Genomic DNA, 23157 nt, shown 5'->3' with positions numbered 1-23157 from the left:
CCTTGCTTCGTGTTTGGTGCGCAATAAAGTTACCATATCATTTTTGCAGTATGATCAATCTGATAGAATAAATTTGGATTTTAGCCACAAAAAGGTAATGACACCAATGTTATCTATTGGAATTGTTTAGTACTGTTATACTGTTAAAAGTGTTTATACTATTTATGCTTTCAAGTCCAAGTTGAAGAAATCTTGTTAAATGTTGACAGCATAACTACCAAAATACAGAAGTATGTCCTTAATATTTTTGCAGTGCTATTTCTGTTGAAAAGTTAAAATGATTACATTAGAGATGTGATGTGCCACTTTTCAAGTGTCTGATGGCTTAAATTAATTTTCATTAATTTTTCATATTTTGAATTCTTTTGAAAGGCTTACAAAAAAACTACATTTGAATTGTAATTCCATGCTATTGACAGGACTATTAATTTTAATGAAGTTAGCTTACCATGTTTACAGTATGATAATTGTGATAGAAATGTGAATTTTAGGCACAGAATATTTTTTACAATTGAACAAGGCAGTAGATTATACAAGCTTGGACAGAAAGTTAATAATGACACCAATTTTTTTTTAATGGAATTGTTTAGTACTGTTTTACCATTTGTTTACTGTAAAAAGTGTTTATACTGTTTATACTTTCAATTAACAAATTGAAGTCTTGTGAAAGGTTGACAGGATAACTGTCATTAACTGTCAAAATAATTTCAAACTATTGAAGTTAGCTTACAGAATAAACATGCCAATCAACCCATATGATTTTTGCTGTAATATTTTTGTTTTGAAAAGTCACTGTGACTGATAGAAAAGTGATGGTTTTAGCAACATTTTAAACTGTCTGAATGCTAATAATCATTTTGCGTCGGGGGGCGAAGCCCTGAACCCTCCACCAGGACTTTGTCCTGGACCTACCGGGGCCTGCGGCCTTTGGACCCTGGCTACTAGGTTTTTCTGATTTAAAAAGTTGGCAGGTATGGTGAGGTTATAAAGCTTTTGCCTGTTAAAGAAAGGAGACTGATCCAATGCAGCACAGACATTCGCTTGCCACGCTGTCACGACCCAGACGCACACCAGTGCGCAATCATATGGGAGCCGCGCTGAGCGCACCTCCAAGCGCATCTCGCTGCCGGCGACGGCCGGGTATGGGCCCGACGCTCCAGTGCCATCCATTTTCAGGGCTAGTTGATTCGGCAGGTGGGTTGTTACACACTCCTTAGCGGGTTCCGACTTCCATGGCCACCGTCCTGCTCTCTATATCAACCAGGGTGAGCCCCACCCCTTTCGTGAGCGCACTGCGCGCGGAGTGACCCCTGTTACGCGCCCCCGGCAACAGGGGTGGCGGGCAGGTAAGCTGCGCGGGCGGAGCGCGCGGAGTGACCCCTGTTACGAGCCCCCGGCCACGGGGGTGGCGGGCAGGTAAGCTGCTTACCTGCTGCGCGTGACGCCGGCCGCGGCGAAGGCGGACGAGGCGGGGTGTCGGTGCGGTGGGCGCGGTGGTGACCCTGGACGTGCGTCGGGCCCTTCTCACGGACCGCCTCAGCTACGGCTCCCGGTGGGGCCCTCTCGGGGGAAGGGGCCTCGGTCCCGGACCCCGGCGAGGCGTCCCTTCTCCGCCCCGTAAAAGTGTCCATCTCTTTTCTTTTCTTTTCTTCTGTTGTGGCATATGCTGCAGGTGCCTGCTCGTTTTTCGTATGTGGGTAACAACATTTAACTATGTATATATATTTCCGAATTGGTTTAACTGCCACCCGATTTGAAATCTAATTTTTTTTTATTTCAATCACCCGACCCGACCCGTGGATAAAATCTAATTTTTTTTTATTTCATCCGCCCGATCCGCGGATAATCCGCGGACTACGCGGTTGTGCCCGCAAACCGCGCATCTCTACTGTGTATGTGTAAGTCATTTACATGAAACTATAAATATTTGATACTTGTTTACATTGACAAATGATGTGTTTTAGACTGCAGTGTTGTTTAAAAGATAATTATTAGTTGTGTCTAACTTGTGTGCAAATGTATGCTTAGTTGTTTTGTAGCTGCTAGTTCCTCATAGCCTATAGCTTACCATGTTTACCTTTTGTAAATTACTTCACTGAAATACAAGAAAAGACCGACATTTTGTGCTTACCAGAGGACATTTAGATGTTAACTGACTGTCCAGCATCACACAAGTAAACACGCTGCAGGACTGCTTGTATCAGAGCTTATATTTTAGATGCAAGCGGATATCATTTAATACGTGTTTTTTTTTTGCTGATATCGGACAGTTATACAAAGCAATGTAATACATCAATGTTTTGTTCAGATAGTAAACATTGACCGACGTTGTTATGGTTTTTGCCTCTGAAATGCACAACATGTATGAAAGTGGCATCTTTTAATTTTTCCATCACAAGATTATACATGTTTTTGTTTTGTTTGTTTTTTCAATTGAATAAATTATACAAAAAAAAAAGAAATTATTATAAATGCTATTAACTAGTTTACACATTATTTTTTCATTAATTAATATTATTATCATTAGGTTTATTCAGTTCTGGCAGATACCATTCAGTGTAGTTGGACTGGTTTAAATATTTTGTGCTGCTTTTTCTGCTACATTGTAAAATGTATACAAACACATGTACTGAAGTGATTCAAACATTCTTCATGGGTTAATGACAAAATGTCTACTTTGTTTATCTTCTCATAGCAATTTTTTAAGGTAGGAATTAGGTCAGTTAAGAATTGCGGTGGTTCGAGGGAGGAGGAGGAACATTTAATCAACTGATCCTTTAGTTTGTGTTGTATCCTGTATTGATTTTTTGTTGTACATTTGAAAGAAAAAAAGAACCTGCTTGTTGCGCTCATCAATCCTGGCCATCTTGTATTGGCTATTGTTAAAAATCAACAGGGTTTTTTTCGGATAAAGGTCAATGTTCCCCTGAAAACGCTGACTGAAACCTCTGACTGAAACCTCTAAAAACTGGGTTGAAATCCATATCAGGTGACATCGTATTGATTGTTTAACCTAATTACTTCTTATAAACAGAGCATCACCTTCAATGCTGTATTTAATTGATGTGCAGCTATAGTTAGAATGCGGGATGACGTCATTCATTTAGATAAAGTTGATGTGGCTAGAAGTGTTGTCTTGTGTTTGTTTTGCAGTGTGGTCCAAACAAACACAGACAGACAGACACAAACGCGCACACACACACACTTACCTTACTGTGGGATTGTGTACTGGACCCGTCCTCATTTGTCCTCTGTTTGGCTGCAGCCTGTTATAGACTATCAGCAGCGTGCACTCGGATGTCTGATTGATTACCGGTACCTTCAAGGCTGATTTAACTGTAGGAGAAGTGGCAGCAAGGTGAACTGCAGAGCAATGCAGCAGCTTGAGAAAAATACAGAAAATTGCCAATCATCAGTATTTGATTAACATAACAGTGACATAACAGTTAAGCAACACACATTTCTAAGCATATACAATTGTAAACATGAGCACCTGTCCTTGAATCTCCCAGGGGAAGACCGGCCCAGGGAGCACGCGGTGCATGGTGGACAAGATGTGCAGGCGGCGGCGGGTGCGGCAGGACCGGAGGCGGCATCCAGCAAGCGGAGGCTGCACTGTTGCATCCGGATAACGATGGTGCAGGTGCGGAAGGCCCTGTGGGGAGTCGCCATGGTGATGTGCGTTTGCTCGTCATGGGCAGGCTCCACCCAGCTGGCCAAGTTGACCTTTAAGCACTTTGACGCCCCTTTTACCCTCACTTGGTTCGCCACCACCTGGAACTGCCTCTTCTTCCCGCTCTACTACATGGGCCACCTGTGCAAGAGTCCGGAGAGGCAAACGGCCAGACAGAGATTAAGGTGAGATTCTTCAGAGTTCAGGGGTAGGGATGGAACGGTTTATGAAAACAATCTGAACCGTTTGGTTGACCAAACATGGTGGGCCCCAGAGCTTTTCTAAATATTTTTTTTCTTGCCATTTAAATATGCAATTTAATAATATAACTGTGAAAGTTTATTAAGAAGGTTGCTTTAATCAAATTAAGAATGTGCAAGTCTACCTACACCACCTATAAAAAATACCAATTCGTTTTATTCCACCTGCTTAATGGCAAGCCTAGCATGGAACACGTCACTCAACACAGACTTCATAAAAAGTTAAAGTTAAAGTACCAATAATTGTCACACACACACTAGGTGTGGCGAAATTATTCTCTGCATTTGACCCATCACCTCTGATCATGAGGGGAGCAGTGAGCAGCAGCGGTGGCCGCGCCCGGGAATAATTTTTGGTGATTTAACCCCCAATTCCAACTCTTGATACTGAGTGCCAAGCAGGGAGGTAATGGGTCCCATTTTTATAGTCTTTGGTATGACTCGGCCGGGGTTTGAACTCACAACCTACCGATCTCACTCTAACCACTAGGCCACTGAGTTAATGTCATCAAAGCTCACATTTAAGCATTCACACACTGCACCAGCATTCCATCTATGGCAGCATTGGAGAAAGTAATGTAGAAGTTTCACTTTTGCATCTCATTGCCCATAATTGTGGCGCTTTCAAAGATTGATTGACGTTAGAAACATAGGCGTCACTCGAAGGGGAAGGCTTAAATTCCAGGAGATGCAATAATAATAATAAAAAATTATGTATTATTACGATTCGTATTATGACTATCCTATGTGTCTCAGCTAATTTCTACTTTACACTCTGAAGTAAGGGAACACTTGACAAATATAAATCATATTTAAAGTTTGCAACTTGCTCACAGTTAAAAAAATTTAAGCAAAAAGTATAACAAGAACTCCATTGGCGAGCTTGTGTTTCCATTAGTGGTTTAACAGAACACATTGGTTTTAAAACGGTCTATATTTTTCACAATAACTACCTTTGTATAGTACAAAATTTTCTGACCCAAATAAAATGATTGGTGTTTATGGCGGTCACTCGGCGGTTTTGTCAACATGTACGCGCAGGGAGTGTGTGCACACATACAAAAGCAGTCCAAGAGCAGCCTTCCAGTTAAGCAAAATAAGTCTTCTAGCTAACAAAGATTGAAGGATTTGCTAAGAGAAGATAACAGAGGGGCTTCACCGAATAGTCCACTTAGAGGATTCAGTTCAATCCTTTTGTCAATTACCAAAGACAAGTATCAAAAGAGACTATTGGCACCGATCACACAATTCAGATATTCCATCATACATATTAGCTAGTTGAACCTTGGTATAATAAGTACAATGTATTAGCTGGCATTGGATAAGGCTGTGTCTTGTACAAATAGAAGACTTATAAACTCTACTTAAAATCTCTGTCCATCTATGCTCATATAGGGTCAGTCGACTCACTCCTAAATCCTCCTCCCTGACTTAATTGAATTTAGAGACTGAGGGCGTAAAAGAAAAATTTGGTTACAAATAATTGATTCTTTTAAAGTTGGAAGTGGTGTTAGAAACACATCTAAAACTTTGTCAGTCCGCAAATCTGTAAACCTAGGGAAAGTATTACGAACAAAACTGCGGATCTGTAGATATATATAAAAAAGTGTTTATTAGGGAGTGAAAATTTATCACAAAATTGCTGGAAAGAGGAAAAAGTGTTGTCAATGTATACATCTTTAATGTTGTTGATCTCCAGACTTGACCATCTTGTAAACACATTATTGGGTGCAAGACTTGAAATAGTCTAAGAGCCAAAATAGCGTTTAAACTGAACCCAGATCCTAAATTAGGTTTTTTACGATTGAATTTTCCCTTAGAGACACTGGTTGGCCTCCATAACCAGCCATAACGGAGGAGGATCAAAGGCTTCATATTTCTAATATTTAAGAATTTGAATGTTAGTGGCATAGTAGTAAAACCTAAAGTTTGGTAGTGCTATTCCTCCCGACGATTTCGCTCTCTGCAAATATTGCTTACATAACCTGTGAGTCTTTTTATTCCAAATGAAGTCTAAAATCTGACTAACTTACAGAAGAAGGACTGAGGGAGAAAAAGTGGTATACACTGGAACAAATGGGAAAGTACATTCATTTTAACAGAGTTGACACAAGCCATTGTAGATGAATTAAGTAAGAAACAGTGATCAAAATCTCCCTGGATTCTGGACAACAGTGGAACAAAGTTGGCTTAAAAAAGCTCTGCAAGATCTGGATACCAAAGTATGTGAAACTTTGCAAGGCAATCTTAAATGGAAAATTGTGCAGAGGATATTTCTTAGCAGCTGAATTTCTAGGAAATGTTTCACTTTTCCGCAAGTTCAATCTGTAACCAGACAAATGTCCAAAACCTTGGAGAGTACTTAAGGCAGCTGGGACCAAGACGGAGATGTCTGAGACATATAGAAGAAGGTCATCTGCATAGAGAGAGACTTTCACCTGCACATTGTGTCTACATATGCCCATAATAAGCGGGTTGATACAAAGCGCCATTGACAGAGGCTCAATGGCAAGAGCAGAAAGCAATGGGCTCAGGGGGCAACTGTGCCGCGTGGAACGGTAAGAACGAAAATATTCGGATTGAATATTATTTGTCCTGACCGAGGCCTCAGCAGATGAATACAGGAGATGAATCCATTAAATAAAACCGTTACCAAAAACAAATCTCTCCAGGACATAAAATAGATAATTCTACTTGACTCTGTCAAATGCCTTTTTATCATCCAGAGATATCACTGCCTCTTCAGTGTTAAGAGCAGGCACATCATACAATATATTGAAAGGACATTGAATATTAGAAAAGGAGTGCCTATTCCGGATGAACCCGGTTTGACCCGCATTAATAATAGAAGGAAGAATAGTATCCAGACATAAAACCAGCAGTTTGGATAGTAATTTAAAGTCCACATTTAACGGACTAATAGGACGATACGAAGTGCACGACAAAGGGTCCTTGCCTTCTTTCATGAGGAAAGAAATTGAAGCTTGGTTGAGCGTTTGGGGGAGGTGGCCAGGTTCAAACGATTCAATGTACATGTTCAATAAAAGGGGGGCTAGCTTATCCCAAAATGTTTAGAAAGATTTGGGGAGGATAGCCGTTTGGTCCTGGGGATTTTCTGTTTTGCAGTGATGATTCATTCCGCAGCAGTAATTGGCCTCTCTAACTCTACCGCAGCGGACTGATCAACTGAAGCGATGTCCAGCTTGCCAAAAAAAATATCAAGCTCAGAAGCAGAACAATAAGCAGATGAGTACAAATTCTTAAATACAGTATTGATCTCAAGATTATCTGTAACCATACCTGAATCGGATTGAATCTGCGGAATATAATGGGATGCTGATATCTGGCGTAGTTGATGAGCTAATAGTTTACCAGATTTATCGCCATGTTCATAGAACTAAGATCTTGAACGGAGCATTTGTTCAGTAGAACGGTCTGTCGCAAGGACATCAATCTTCTGCCTGTAGGTAAACAGCCCCTTTAGATGAATAAGTCTATAAAATTGTGACTCTGTGCAAGCACTGTGCAACCTCTTAAAACTTTCACTTCCCGCAGTTTTTAGACAACCTCTCAGTGGTGACTCAAACAGGGCAAAAATCATATATAATAGATTACAGTTTATAATTATAGTTATTGTTTTGATTTAAATAAAGTAAACTCCAATGCTGATAAAGAATGTGCTTCACTCGATGTTGATGGTAAATAATGTGTCTATAAAGACAGTGTTGTTGACATATTTGGCAATAATAAAAGTGGATAATAGGGGTACGTGGTATTCTGGAGTATTAATTAAAAAGAACAACAATCGACACCAAACCAAACTAAAAACCTTGACTAACTAATCCAGAAAAACAAAAAGACTATTTCTTGTTTTTATGATAATTTAAATTCCTGGTCAACCTTGGCTATGAAAAACGTCCCTGACTTTGTGGACCTCGTCTTTGTAAATAGTTACAAAGATTCAGACTGTGTCGCCTCATTGACATTTCAAATTAAATTCTCACAATGTTGCAAGCTGTTAGAATCTTTGGGGGTAATATAACTATGAGCTGACACAGCATAACTTAAATATTTGACCCTCAGCTCTCTTCTTCTGTGTCCATCTGCTCTATTATCCTCTTGCTGTGCATGAGGTCGTTTTTTTTAACCTTACCTAACTTTTTATTTCTCTTTGGAAGCAACCCTTCTGGTGTCTTATTCTAAGTCCAATAGTAAGTAAGTAACTACATTTAATTTATAAAACGCTTTTCATACAAAAAAAAATCACAAAGCGCTGTATAAAACATTGAATTAAAACAACAATTCAATTAAAACAACAGGGGCAACATTATAAAAAGTGGATTAAAAATGATATTTAAAAAGTTAATTAACTAAAAGTTTTACTAAAAAGAGAAGTCTTCAAATGTTCCTTGAAAGTGACAACACAGTCAAGTTCACGGAGGGGGGACTGGTGCATTTATTCCAGAGTCTGGGGGCTACATATAGCCAGGAATGCCAGGTCTCCAAAGGTTTTAAAATGAGTTTTTGGGATCTTCAGGAGACCCTGGCCTGAAGACCGGAGGCTGCGCCCTGAAGTGTAGGGGCATAACAAATCAGTGATGTACTGAGGGGCCCCACCATGTAACGTACAAAAAGTCAGGACTAAAATCTTAAACTCTATGCAGAATTTGACTGCAAGCCAATGAAGACTGGATAAAACAGGGGTGATATGGGCTGTTCTGGATGCACCGGTCAAAAGTCTGGCAGCCGCATTCTGTACAGTCTGAAGTCTCTTTAGCGCTGCCTTGTTGAAAAGAGTGAAAAGAGAATTGCAATAGTCAATATGAGACGAAATGAGCGTGTGAATGATCATTTCGAGATCCAATTTTGACAGCAAATTTCTCACTTTACAGATATTTCTCAGGTGATAAAAACAGTTTTTGGTCAGTTGACGACAGTGACCCTCCAAAGACACTGACTGATCCAACACAACCCCAAGGTTTCTGAGGCTTCTTTTAACAGATGCACCCAGAGCACCAAAAGAGTTCTTGTTCAGGGGGATCTTTTTATTGGGAGCAATTGTCAGAGTTTCCGTTTTGTTAGAATTTATCTGGAGGAAATTTGAGGACAACCAGTTTTTGATACAGGATACACACACTGCAAAAAGTCAGTGTTAAAAAAAATACAAAAATGAGGGGTATTTTACTTGAACTAAGCAAAATTATCTGCCAATAGAACAAGAAAATTTGGCTTGTCAAGACTTTCCAAAACAAGTAAAATTAGCTAACCTCAATGAACCCCAAAATACCTTAAAATAAGTACATTCTCACTAATAACAAGTGCACTTTTCTTGATAGAAAAAACAAATAGACCTTTTTCTCAATATGTTGAAAAATATTCTTAAATTAAGTAAATGCTAGTGCCATTATCTTGACATAATGATATGCGCTCGGCATTACATTTCTTGAAACCAGAAAACAAATGTTTCTTAATGGAAAGGCAAAAAGGCAACCCTCAGGCAAATCATATTGTCTAAAAATGCATTTTCCCATCGATAACATGACATCATCGTGCCAAGTGCGTGCTCTTTCAGTCAATTAGTGAGCAAGGAATACATGTGTGTGTATATATATATATATACACACAGCCCTGCCTCCGGCCAATTTTTTTTATTGTAATTTTGAAGAATTTATCTGAATGTGCATGAACTATTTCTGTTCAAAATTGTTTGAAATGTCACATGTTAAATGTTTAAATATTAACTGTCGGTTTAATTATGAGACACAATTGTGTCAAAGTCATGATTTTTTATTTAATGCTTGAAATAAGAAATTAGTACTTTAAAAAAGTAGTTTTATACTTGTGAGTGTTGATGACACAGCTTTGCAACAGTTGATATTATAGTTTCAAGCATGTTTTACTCAATATAGGTCATAAAATCTCAGCAACAAGCTGTAATATCTTACTGAGATAATTTAGGACCAAAACACTTAAAACAAATAAAACACTCTAACATAAAATCTGCTTAGTGAGAAGAATTATCTTGTCAGACGGAAAATAAGCAAATAACACCCTTGTTTGAGATATTTAATCTTACTTAGATTTCAGTTTTTGCAGTGCATTCCAAGAACTCCGATAAAAAGTGAAACTCTGAATCATTTAAGGAGCAATACAGTTGAATATTATCTGCATAGAAATGATAAGAAACATACGGATCAACCTACTAAGAGGCATCGGGTGCAACAAAAATAAAACAGGCCCCAGAACAGAACCCTGGGCCACACCCCATGACAGGTTGGACACATTGGACATTACATTATTAAAAGCAACATTAAAAGTTATTTCATTTATATAAGAAGTAAACCACTGGAGAACAGCACCAGAAAACCCCATCCCAGATTTGAGTCGATCAATCAGTATATTGTGATCCACAGTATCAAAGGCAGATGTCAAATCGAGTAAAACCAAAACTGTGCAGCGAGCAGAGTCAGCGGCCATCATCACGTCACTGGAAGCTTTCAAAACAGCAGTTTCGGTGGAGTGAAATGACCTAAAGCCAGATTGGTATTTATCATAGAAATCCTGCTGTTCCAAATATGAAGTTAGCTGCTTAGCTACCACTTTTTCCATGATTTTTGACATGAAGGGAAGTTTTCATATGGGCCGGTAATTTATAGGCTCCACCGGATCAAGATGAGTGTTTTTAAGAATGGGATTCACCACAGCACGTTTAAAAAAGCTGGGGATCGAGACAGACTGAAGTGAAAGATTTATCAATTTTACCACCCAAGGACCAACAACATCAAAATCATTAGGAACAATGTCCACAGGGCTCGATGTGGGTTTCATCTTGCCCAATAAAAACCTGAACATCCAGTAGGCTGACAGGGGTAAAGGAAGACTATGATGAGCACACTGTTGGTGCCTCGGTTTTCGGCGAAAATCTTCCCTGGAAATATGTCTTGGTTTTCATACACTGTCTCGGTTTCAGTACGATTAAACACTCGGTCACTTAGTCTGTGAGCTTTTTTGTTGCGTAAGGCTGCAAAATAACCACCATCGAGCGAACTAAATAGTAGCATACATTAATAGTCAAATTAAAATTAACAAGCGCCTTAAAGTCGATGTTTCCAGAGTGCCACTAAACGCATTAAGTCCAGCCTAACAATCAAAGGAAATATGTAATAATCCGCCGTAGTTTTGTAGATATCCTGCATGGGGCCTCGTGTATTAAAAGAGAACAGCATTTTTTTGTATTTTATTTTGCCTATAATTCCCAGTCCTTATGTGAGACAAGAACACATGTCTATTGTGATAGCAATAGGTGGCAAGGAGATAAACTAATAGACGTCCTCACAAATATTAATATGAATATGAAGCATTAAATGCATTGATGAAAAAAAAAATGTTGTGTCCTTGCCTCGATCTTTTACATTGTTAAAATCAAATGTTGGTAAAGCCCCAGCAACAACCTCTGTGTGTCGCCAAAGTCTCATGTAGAAATGTGCGTACGCCACCAATGAAGTTGATGAGGCAACGCACATTTCCACACTCAGTTTACTTTTGATACATCTCAACTTTGCTGTGAAAAATGGCACACAGTAGGGAAGGGATTCATATGGCCCCATTCCTGGGTGGAGCTCACGTCCATTTTGTAATGCAGTCTGCTGAAAATGATGGAAAGCGCCACTGTACATAGCAACTGACGCTGCGGTCAAAGTTGGAATTGCCACAAAACACATTCTAAGATATTCAACTCTCTTCTGCAGTCTGGCAGCTAAAGTGGATAGTTCACCCCTAAATTTGTCACGTTTCACGTGTCAGGTAAACCGCAACGAATTGGGCCATATGAATCCCCTTCCAACTGTATGCCAGGTTTTTGTGCATATGCACGCTTAATACACAAAGCCCCATGTCTTGCACTGTCTTCTTGATGGTAGAGATGGAATTTGCCCATACTACTAGTGCTGCTTGGGGTCCCCCATTTTAAATGTACTACAAAGATTAGTTCTCCCTTTACATCAGCAAGGAATCCAAAGTGGGAGGAACACGCAAGACTGCACATAAGTTCGTAATCCCCGGACGAGTCTGAGGAAGGCTATTGAAAACACGGCTTCCAATAAGCATTTCTTTAAAAAAAGCGACATTGCCAACTACTGGCTTGGCATGCATATTTTATAGTTTTCATCCATGCTTATGTCTATAGGAACAAAGAACCAGTGACGTGCGGTGAGGTTCATGACTGGTGAGGCACTGACTTCATCACAGTCAGATTTACAAACATATGAACCCTAAAGAGTATCTTATTCACCATTTGATTGGCACCAGTTAACGGGTTATGTTTAAAAGCTCATACCAGCATTCTTCCCTGCTTGGCACTCAGCATCAAGGGTTGGAATTGGGGGTTAAATCACCAACAATTATTCCCGGGCGCGGCGCCGCTGCTGCCCACTGCTCCCCTCACATCCCAGGGGGTGAGCAAGAGGATGGGACAAATGCAGAGGACACATTTCACCACACCTAGTGTGTGTGTGACAATCATTGGTACTTTAACTTAACTTTAACTTTACACATACAAACTGTAGCACAAAAAAAAAGCACATTTAATAAAAAAAACGTTATTATGGTTTTACCTTTACTTATAAGTGCGGGAACAGTGGTGTTCGTGTTGGAGGAGTTGTGAATGAATGAAATATGAAATCCGTGCTGCAGTCTGCAGGTGTACCTAATGTTGTGTCCCTGCAGTCGTTCACGGCTCCTCCGGCGCGAGCAATGTTGTTTTTGCACTTTTTGGCTTCTTGTTAAGTGACTTTTTTTGGGTGGATTCGGTCTTGCACGTGGAGGGTTTGGGTGTGGGCTTTGGTTGGTGTGGCGCTCCCGTCGGGGGGTGCATTAACCGGCACCAGGAGGCGGGATTATGCGTGCCTTACACAGTGCGTCATCGCAACAGTTTTATGATTGCTCAGCACATGAAATACGTTACACACATACAGTTGTTGACAAAATACACTGTACATTATATACCTCAGCTAACTAAACTATGGAAATGTATAATATAGTTCATATAGCAATACGGTCTCACTGCACAGCAGGCCAGCAGTTAGCCGAGTCATTGCGCAATCCATGTTGAGGCACAATTGAGTGACGTGCCTCAACTGGCTGCTGATCACCGCACCGTCTCTTCTCAGTATTTGAACGGCAAATGTGAAAATTCAGCGATTTTGAATAAAAATAATCTAAAACTGGTGAAGTTAAATGGAAAATAACTTTATAGTATAATCACTGGATACATATAACAATTTAATTAATTTGTTTTCTTTTTACATTTTTTTTCTTTCCATGATGGCAGGTAAGGCCCCGCCTCACCTGCCTCTAGTGACCGCACGTCACTGCAAAGAACATACAGGGGCTCATCTCTCAGGACCGTTTAGCATTCTTTTATGGTGCTTGTAAGCAAGCTCAAGAAGGCCACAAGATGCCAACAACACTTAGCAGAAGTGATGGCTCTGATTGACAACTTGTGTGACAAGATGCTTCCTAACACCTCTTCTTTCCTTTCTTCCTTCCTGCTGTTTCCTGGCGACGCTGACAACACACGCCAACACAGCGAATTACTAGTAGATAAATTACTTTGCAATCCAACAATAAACTCTTACTCAGCAAACATTTGCCCGTCCTTCAAGGACATGGCGATTGTATTGGACGAACGCCACAGCAGCTTTCTCCACATGTATTGTTCAACTTCAAAGGATCAGTCAGCGTTTTCTGCAGCCCATGCATTAATTACTGTGCTGAATATTATCGAAAGAGATACAAAGATACAATTTGTTTTGTAAAGAGTAAGGCTGTCAATAATAAGTTAACTAATGTGATTAATCACAAAAAAATTATTGCATTATTCATTTGTATACGCAGATTAATATTGCAATTTATTTCGAACGTACATGCTACTTTACCTAAACCGCAGATGGTTACTTAAAAGGCAAAGCAGGTTATTATACAGTAAATGATCAGGTCAGTGCATGTTAGTGCAAAGAAGAGAGCGGAGACTCCGACTGGTGTGCTCACTAACAAATATAATTCAAGTAAAACATTTCTTAAAAAATCCTGTATGAGATTTTGACAATAAAATTGCATTTGTGTCCAAATATTGGGGCCAGTTAATTTACAATATGCAAGCAAGTAATAACCTGTGATTAATCACGATTAATCAAAATTCTAACGTGTGATTAATCTGATTTAAAAAAAGGAACAATTGGCAGCACTAGTAAAGAGAACTGAGCTGAATGAGTTATGTACCACTTTCCACAAAAGATCACCTAGATGTTTTTATATTCTCTACAAATTTAAATAATATTTTTTGGGCTTTTTTTGTTTGTTGCAATTTTATTAGAACCTTTTGTACTTTCCCTACTAAAATTGCAACAAAAATATTAATGCAATACTATTTCAAGTAATAGCATTATATATTATATATAGTATATACAGTAGTAGTAATAGAATAAAAGATATATCCAAGAGGGCAGCATGTCCACTGTCTGCTCAGTGCCTCTCTCTGGACTAAATTGTTTTAATGGTTTTTAGTGCTTTTTTATCGGCTTTTATTTGTTCAAAAGTTGCAGTTTAATGTTTTTATTGAAATTTCTTCACCAACTCTTGAGAATTGTGGACTTTTAATAAGTTTAACTTAGGCTCTACTACACTTCGAACCTGGGCTTACAGGCCAGAGCCTGCCGCATCCATCTCCACCCGGAACCTATGCTAACAGGCCAGAACCTGCCACAGCCACCTCCACCTGGAGCTTGAGCTAAAAGGCCAGAGCCTGCCGCATCCGTCTCCACCTGAAACCTGGGCTAACAGGCCGGAGCCTGTCGCATCCATCTCCACCCGAAACCTGGGCTAACAGGCCGGAGCTTGCCGCATCCATCTCCACCCAGAACCTGGGCTAATAAGCCAGAACCTGCCACATCCACCTCCACCTGGAGCTTGAGCTAACAGGCCAGAACCTGCCACATCCACCTCCACCTGGAGCTTGAGTTAAAAGGCCAGAGCCTGCCGCATCCATTTCCACCCGAAACCTTGAATAACAGACTGGAACCTGCCACATCCACCTCCACCTGGAGCCTGAGCTAAAAGGCCAGAGCCTGCCGCATCCATCTCCACCCGGAACCTGGGCTATCAGGCCGGAGCCTGCCACATCCATCTCCACCCGGAACCTCGGCTAACAGGCCTGAGCCTGCTACAGTACATCCACCTCGCCTGGGTCAACAAGCCTGAGCCAGGAAAATAGCTGAGGCTGTGCTACTTACAAATTATAGCATAACGGTTTCTGCTCATGTTTTTCAACATGAAGATGATGGAATTTTAAAAACGTTATTATATGTGTTGACCGTTTGGAACTTGGGAGACCAAGCAGTGCTCCTGGGGTGAGTACAGCTAATATTATGCAAAGCATGTGTGATACTTACTATAGTGGCTCTAAACCTAATGAAGCTGGGCACAGTGAGCCACCACTGACTAATTTAGTTTTGGTTTTCAACTTCAGTCTGCCTGGGTTTTTTCCCTAAACTTCCAAGATTTTCTTGCTTAGTATATAAACTTACACTTTCACTTGAAAAAAACAATGCCGGGCTTCAACATTGGAAACATATAAGACTGTTTCAAAATGTAATGTGAAGCGAAGATTGATGATGACTGTTTTACTCTTACTTTTATCTGGAAATGTGCAACCAAACCCTGGTTCTGAGTTGAAATGTGTCCAAACCCCTGCTGATTTCAAATTAATGCATGAGTTGAATATTGTTCATCTTAATGTGCGCAGCTTATTAGCCAAAAATGTGGGTAAAATCGACAGATGCAGATATAAGATCATTTTTGAAACATGGTTAACCAAATCTATTTCAAATGATGCCATCAACATACAGTACTTGGATACTATGTTCATCGTACGGATAGGCCCAAGAAAGGTGGCGGCGTAGCAATTTATGTAAAATCAAGATTTGATGTAGCATTTGTTTTAGCTGAATTTATTTCTAATCAAATTGAGTTTTTAGCTCTGAATGTGGAAGTAGTGAAGCGACTCTTTATCATTTTTGTGGGGTGCTTCAGGCCTCCATCTGCCACCAAGGAATCATTAACTTTAGAGCATCTTTTATCCAAATGAAATTATAATGAACTTTTATTGGCCAGAGACTTAAACTGGGACTGGCTGAATGCAGTTTCTGGTGAATTTAAATCCTTCTGTGCCTTGATTAATCTTAGCCAGTTGGTCAACCTACCTAAAAATGTAAAGAGTCCTGATAAATCTACTTTGATTGACTTAATCTTAACAAACTTCTCTCATAAATTATCATCTTTGGGTGTGTTCTGCAATAATTTAAGCGATCAGTGTTGTTCCTGCAGGAACACTAAAATCCCCATGTGTATTATTTGTCAGAGAAATTTAAAAATCTTTATTGAACAAGCTTTATTGATTTGTCTTTGGTTAATTGGGGGCAACTGAGTCTGTTGCCAGATGTCAAGCTGGCTCGGGCACATTTTAAGGAAAGTTTTATTAAGGTTGTAAACAAACATGCTCCTATCAGGAAATTCAAGGTTAAGGGAAGAGAGAACCCTTTGTTTTGGTTTTCTCCAGAATTGTCAGAGTCCATCCATTAACGCAATGTGGCATGGCATTCTCCTTCTGATTGGTCTAACTTTAAACATTTAAGAAATACATGTACTTCTCTTATCAAGAAGGCAAAGTCAGAATATTACTTATATGTCAAAACTGAAAACCTCAACAATCCACAGAAATTTTGGAAAGTAATACAGTCTCTATCTGTAAATAGAAGACTTTAGGCTCTTCCAAAATATTTCTTAAAATATTCTGTCCCTGTCTATGATAGGAACGAGGTCCTAAATAGCTTTAACACGTGTTCCGTAGCTACTGGTTCCTTGTTTGACTCCACACGAACAGCCCCTGCGTCTACCTGCATAGGACCTCCAATGTCTTCTGGAGAACTTTTTAACATTGTATCTTTTACAGAGCAGGAAGTGCATAAAGCTCTCAAAGCATGCAGGAAACCCCTGGGCCAGACTTGATAGAGCCCTTCTTGAAAATAGCAGCTGATTATGTAGCACAGCCTCTTACGGTTCTTTTTAATCTTTCAATCCAAAACAAAGAAACCCCACTCATTTGGAAATCAGCTTTTGTTACCCCTTTATTAAAAGGTGATGATCAAGCTGTTTTAACTAACTACAGGCCAATATCAAATGTGTGTTTTGTCAAAAGTTGCTGAATCTCTTGTCAGTGATCAACTGAAAAAGTTCCTGAACTCTAACAAACTTATTTCTAAACTTCAATCCGGCGTCAGGAAAAAGCACAGTACCGTCACGGCTGCTACAAAAGTGATAAATGATATACTTGTTTCGCTTGATAAAAAACAATATTGCGCTTCCCTTTTTATTGATCTGTCAAAAGCTTTTGACACTGTGGATCATGCTATTTCAAAGCATAGGCTTCTTTGTTTGGGACTATCTAATCATGTTGTTTCCTGGTTCACAAATTATTTGAGTGACAGAAGCCAGAGTATTATAAGTGACCGTCTGTGTTCTGAATTTTTAAATGTCCACAAAGGAGTGCCACAGGGTTCAATATTAGGACCCCTCCTGTTCATCATGTATATCAACGAATTAGGACAAAATGTGTCTGACGCTAATATACATTTTTACGCTGATGACACAATAATTTACTGTTTTGGTTTGAACCCTGCTATAGCTGTAGAACCTCTGCAGAAAGATTGTGATGTGAGCCAGCACACACTTCTGCAGCTAAAACTAGTCCTCAATGTCGAAAAGACAAAATACATTTTGTTTTTAAACACTAAGAAGGTTCCTCAAACTATCCCCTTAGTGTCCACTTGAGGGAAATGACAGAGGTGGTTTACACGTACAAATATCTCAGTATTTTGCTGGATGACTTACTGACTTTAAAGCCCCATATAGACAATCTTGTGAAAAAAATTGGGCTTTTTCTTTCAAAATAAATGTTGCGCCTTGTCACTACAACATTTTTATCTATTTTAGACTATGAAGACCTGTTTTACATGAATGCCTCCGCTCAATGTCTACATGAGATTGACACTGTATATCATGCTTCTCTGAGGCTCATCACTAACTGTAGGGCCTTGACCCATCAGTGTGAGCTGTATTCTCGAGTGGAATGGCCTTCTTTGTCCTCCAGGAGGCTGGGTCATTGGTATACTTTCATTTATATGGCTATGCTTGGTTTACTGACCTCCTACATTTGTAATTTAATCACAAGGAGGAGTGTTGACTCTTATTGTTTGCGTTCAAATGATCATTTGTTGCTCACTGTTGCATTTGCCCGCACAGAACTGGGGAAAAGGGCTTTTGTTTACTCTGCTCCTTTTACATGGAACAGGTTGCAAAGAGACTGAAAATTAACTGAATTTATTAGTCCAGATTGAGGTGACGTTTTTAAATTGCTACGGTTTTTCTTAAAGTGTATGACATGTATTTTTATGTAACTCTATCTTTTGCTTTCTCTTGGCCAGGACTCCCTTGAAAATTGTTTTTTCTAATCTCAATGGGACTTTCCTGGTTAAATAAAAATAAATAAAATGTACTTAATACATGATAAAATAGTAAAAGTGTCAAAAGACACTCACTTCTCGCTTGTATTGCATGCTTATTGATTGCACAAATTGATTGAAATCCTCCCCCCTGTGTGATGTGTATCTTGTCTCTGCACAGGGAGTGTTGTCGGTTTTTTGGGGATGACGGGCTGAACCTCAAAGTGTTTTTCACCAAGGTGGCCCCATTCGGTCTGCTGTGGATCCTCACCAACTACTTGTACCTGCAGGCCCTCAGGAAGATCAACACGACGGATGCGTCTGCACTCTTCTGTTGTAACAAGGCCTTTGTCTTCCTGCTCTCCTGGATTGTACTCCGAGATCGCTTCATGGGGGTCAGGGTGAGTTCCGGGATCACATCTGCAGCAGGAAAACAGGATAATGTGCTTGTGACTTACACATTACAATAATTATATGTGCCCTATATATTGTGAGATGGAACACAATGATACAATTGAATACAATGTATTGCATCAAACAACTTCATTGCAAATAGATTTAATAACACAAATCCAAATATATTTGTAAATTAAATATAGTAGACCCAAAACATTTCCTAAACAAATTAATTTCTTGTACGTCACTAAAAATACTTTTCCTTCCTAGAGCGATTACTGCTTATAATACTAGTATAAATTAGTGATGGGTAAATGATACCCCAGTTAGTGTATGGCAGACTGACCAGCTGTATTGACACTGTGTTGCTGTTTCACGGAACTCTGATAATTGCCCCCGATAAAAAATATCCCCCTGATCAGGAAATCCTTTGGTGCTCTGGGTGCATCTGTTAAAAGCAGCCTCAGAAACTTCGGGGTTGTGTTGGATCAGTCAATGTCTTTTAAGGGTCACTGTCGTCAACTGACCAAAAACTGTTTTTATCATCTCAGAAATATTTCTAAAGTAAGAAATTTGTTGCAAAAATTGGATCTCCAAATTGATCATTCACGCGTTCATTTCGTCTCGCATTGACTATTGCAATTCTCTCTTCAGTCTTTTCAACAAGTCAACACTAAAGAGACTTCAGACTGTACAGAATGCGGCTGCCAAACCTTTGACCGGTGCACCCAGAACAGCCCATATCACCCCCGTTTTATCCAGTCTTTTTTGGCTTCAAGTTAAATTCCGCATTGAGTTTAAGATTTTAGTCCTGACATTCCGTGCGTTGCATGATGGGGCCCCTCAGTACATCACTGACTTGCTATGCCCCTACTCTTCAGGGCACAGCCTCCGGTCTTCAGGCCAGGGTCTTCTAAAGATCCCGAAAACTCGTTTTAAAACCCGTGGAGACCTGGCATTCCAGGCTATAGCTCCCAGACTCTGGAACAATTTGTACCAGTCCATCCGTGATCTTGACTGTGTTGAAACTTTTAAGAAACATTTGAAAACTTCTCTTTTTAGTAAAGCTTTTACTTAATGCACCTTTTAACTATCATTTTTAATCCACTTTGTATCCTTTTTATGATGTTGCCCCTGTTGTTTTAAATTGAATTGTTGTTTTACTTTACCTATGTTTTGTACAGCGCTCTGTGATTTTATCTGTGAAAAGCGCTTTATAAATAAAATGTACTTACTTACCTACTTTCACAACGGTCAGCCGCTATCTACTGGTTTAATAAAGTCACAATATTTAACATGCAGATAAAAATTAATAGCAAATACAGTAGTACTTCAACTTACGAACCTAATTGGTTCTGTGATGGAGCTCTCAACTCAAAACACTTGTATCTCAAGATAAATAACAAATATTGTATAAAAACAATACAATAGAATGTACTACTAACAACTACAGTAGTTTTATGAAGTAATATCCACCGTTTAAATATAATTTTTTAAACTCTCTTGGCTGCCGTTAAACTCATTCTGCTTCAGTACGACGCAGTCTTGCAGTGATGCGCTCGAAATTGCTTCGAATTGGGGACACATTTGGTCATGTGGTTGATGATTTCTTCCTTTAATTCACTGAATATCATTGATTTATTCTTCTCAGCACTGTCCTGCGCACTCACACTTGAGGCGGTATAGCTCGGTTGGTAGAGTGGCCGTGCCAGCAACTTGAGGGTTGCAGGTTCGATCCCCGCTTCTGCCATCCTAGTCACTGCCGTTGTGTCCTTGGGCAAGACACTTTACCCACCTGCTCCCAGTGCCACCCACACTGGTTTAAATGTAACTTAGATATTGGGTTTCACTATGTAAAGCGCTTTGAGTCACTTGAGAAAAAGCGCTATATAAATATAATTCACTTCACTCACTTTTTATGAGGACTTTCTCATGGTTGGAAACAAAGTTATGTCGACCTCTAGCTATAAGCTAATGTTAGCGAGTAAGACCAGACGTTTTGGTCAGATCTTGTCAGATGAATAGCTGCGCAAAAAGGAAACGAAAAAGTATGACTGTACAAATATTTCAATGAGTGGCCATCAAAAGTAATTTAGCTGCAGATCTGCTACAAACCCCAAAACCAGTGAAGTTGGCACGTTGTGTAAATCGTAAATAAAAACAGAATACAATGATTTGCAAATCCTTTTTTTGAATAGACTGCAAAGACAAGATACTTAATGTTTGAACTGAAAAACGTTGTTGTTTTTTGCAAATATTAGCTCATTTGGAATTTGATGCCTGCAACATGTTTCAAAAAAAGCTGGCACAAGTGGCAAAAAAGACTATGAAGCCTAAAATACCACAACGGAGACCCCAGACTGTTGAACAACTTACCGGTAAGCTGTACATCAAGCAAGAATGGGAAAAAATTCCACTTGAAAAGCTACAAAAATTGGTCTCCTCAGTTCCCAAACGTTTACTGGGTGTTGTTAAAAGGAAAGGCCATATAACACAGTGGTAAAAATGCCCCTGGACCAACTTTTTTGCAAAGTGTCAATGATTATTTGCAAAAAAACATTAAGTTTCTCAGTTTGAACATTAAATATCTTGTCTTTGCAGTCTATTCAATTGAATATAAGTTGAAAAGGATTTGCAAATCATTGTATTCTGTTTTTATTTACAAATTACACAACGTGCCAACTTCACTGGTTTTGGGTTTTGTATAAGAAAATATTTGTTTTAATCACTCATGCATCTCTCATCAAAATCTATGTAAAGATGTACTGCTGCATTATTGTCTAAAGAACATACATATGATGCAGCAATAGACATATGTAATAGTCTTTGTATAAATGTTACACAGTCATGTGGCTGTGTGATTGATACGTGCGTTACTGTGCATGATTGTGTGTTGAAGCGTGTATTTTGAGGTAATAGAGGGAACAGTGTCAGGATTTAGTCGGTGAGGGAATGCATTTCCATCCTGCACACGTCCTCTGCTTTATTCTTGTCGCTTTACACACTCGCTCAAACACTCCTTTCCCATCCTTGTCTGCCACACTTCCCATTATGAATGACAAAAGCCCTCCGTGGGAAGGAAAGCCACGCACTGATAATCCTACTTCTCTCCTCCCACCCACATATACTCTGTCTTCGGTGGTGGCACACATTTCAGATTTGGAATGTCTGCAGCAATGCAGGTGACGCTTGACCAGTTTGTTAAGAGCGTGCACAAGAAGCGAGGTGCACGAGCAGAGAGACGCTACATCATTCCTGTGCGATGTTGTGTGTATAAGGAGATGTTGAATTCCAATGTATAGTAAATTGTAAATACATCAAAAATGATTGATCATTAGTTTCTTGTAATTATTACTACTGTGTTAGCATTTCACTCAATATTTGTATAAAAATACAGGAGAATAGTCCACACTCAATTTGTGAGACAAGAACACACATCTTTCTCTTTTTGTGTGCATTCTAAATAGTGAAAAATGGCAAAAAAAATGCAGAGATTGACTGATTTTGCCTATAAAGCCCAATAAAAAAACCTTCCAAAAACCTCCAATACCGTATTATAAACATGCTGAAAGTGTATATACATACAGTCGTGGTCAAAAGTGTACATACACTTGTAAAGAACATAATGTCATGGCTGTCTTGAGTTTCCAATACTTTCTCCAACTCCTATTTTTTGTGATAGAGTGATTGGAGCACATACTTGTTGGTCACAAAAAACATTCATGAAGTTTGGTTCTTTTATGAATTTATTATGGGTCTACTGAAAATGTGACCAAAACTGCTGGGTCAAAAGTATACATACAGCAATGTTAATATTTGGTTACATGTCCCTTGGCAAGTTTCACTGCAGTAAGGCGCTTTTGGTAGCCGTCCACAAGCGTCTGGCAAGCTTCTGGTTGAATTTTTGACCACTCCTCTTGACAAAATTGGTGCAGTTCAGCTAAATGTGTTGGTTTTCTGACATGGACTTTTTCTTCAGCATTGTCCACACGTTTAAGTCAGGACTTTGGGAAGGCCATTCTAAAACCTTAATTCTAGCCTGATTTAGCCATTCCTTTACCACTTTTGACGTGTGTTTGGGGTCATTGTCCTGTTGGAACACCCAACTGCGCCCGAGACCCAACCTCCGGGCTGATGATTTAAAGTTGTCCTGAAGAATTTGGAGGTAATCCTCCTTTTTCATTGTCCCATTTACTCTCTGTAAAGCACCAGTTCCATTGGCAGCAAAACAGGCCCAGAGCATAATACAACCACCACCATGCTTGACGGTAGG

General features: G+C 39.5%; 1 protein-coding gene across 2 annotated transcripts in view; it reads left to right on the top strand.

The window, feature by feature from the left end:
• slc35f3b (solute carrier family 35 member F3b) overlaps window positions 1-23157 on the top strand; it is a 137307-nt gene that overhangs the window by 105989 nt on the left and 8161 nt on the right. For both annotated transcript variants that reach the window (XM_061958873.1, XM_061958881.1), the window contains 2 exons: window positions 3513-3858; window positions 18670-18889. In XM_061958873.1, coding sequence (XP_061814857.1) covers window positions 3513-3858; window positions 18670-18889 — 566 coding nt within the window. The remainder of the gene's footprint in view (window positions 1-3512; window positions 3859-18669; window positions 18890-23157) is intronic.

Source organism: Nerophis lumbriciformis, linkage group LG02 (assembly GCF_033978685.3).
Source record: "Nerophis lumbriciformis linkage group LG02, RoL_Nlum_v2.1, whole genome shotgun sequence".
NCBI classification, from domain to species: Eukaryota; Metazoa; Chordata; class Actinopteri; order Syngnathiformes; family Syngnathidae; genus Nerophis; species Nerophis lumbriciformis.
Note: the sequence above shows the minus strand (reverse complement) of the source record. Positions and strands in the feature narration are given on the sequence as shown.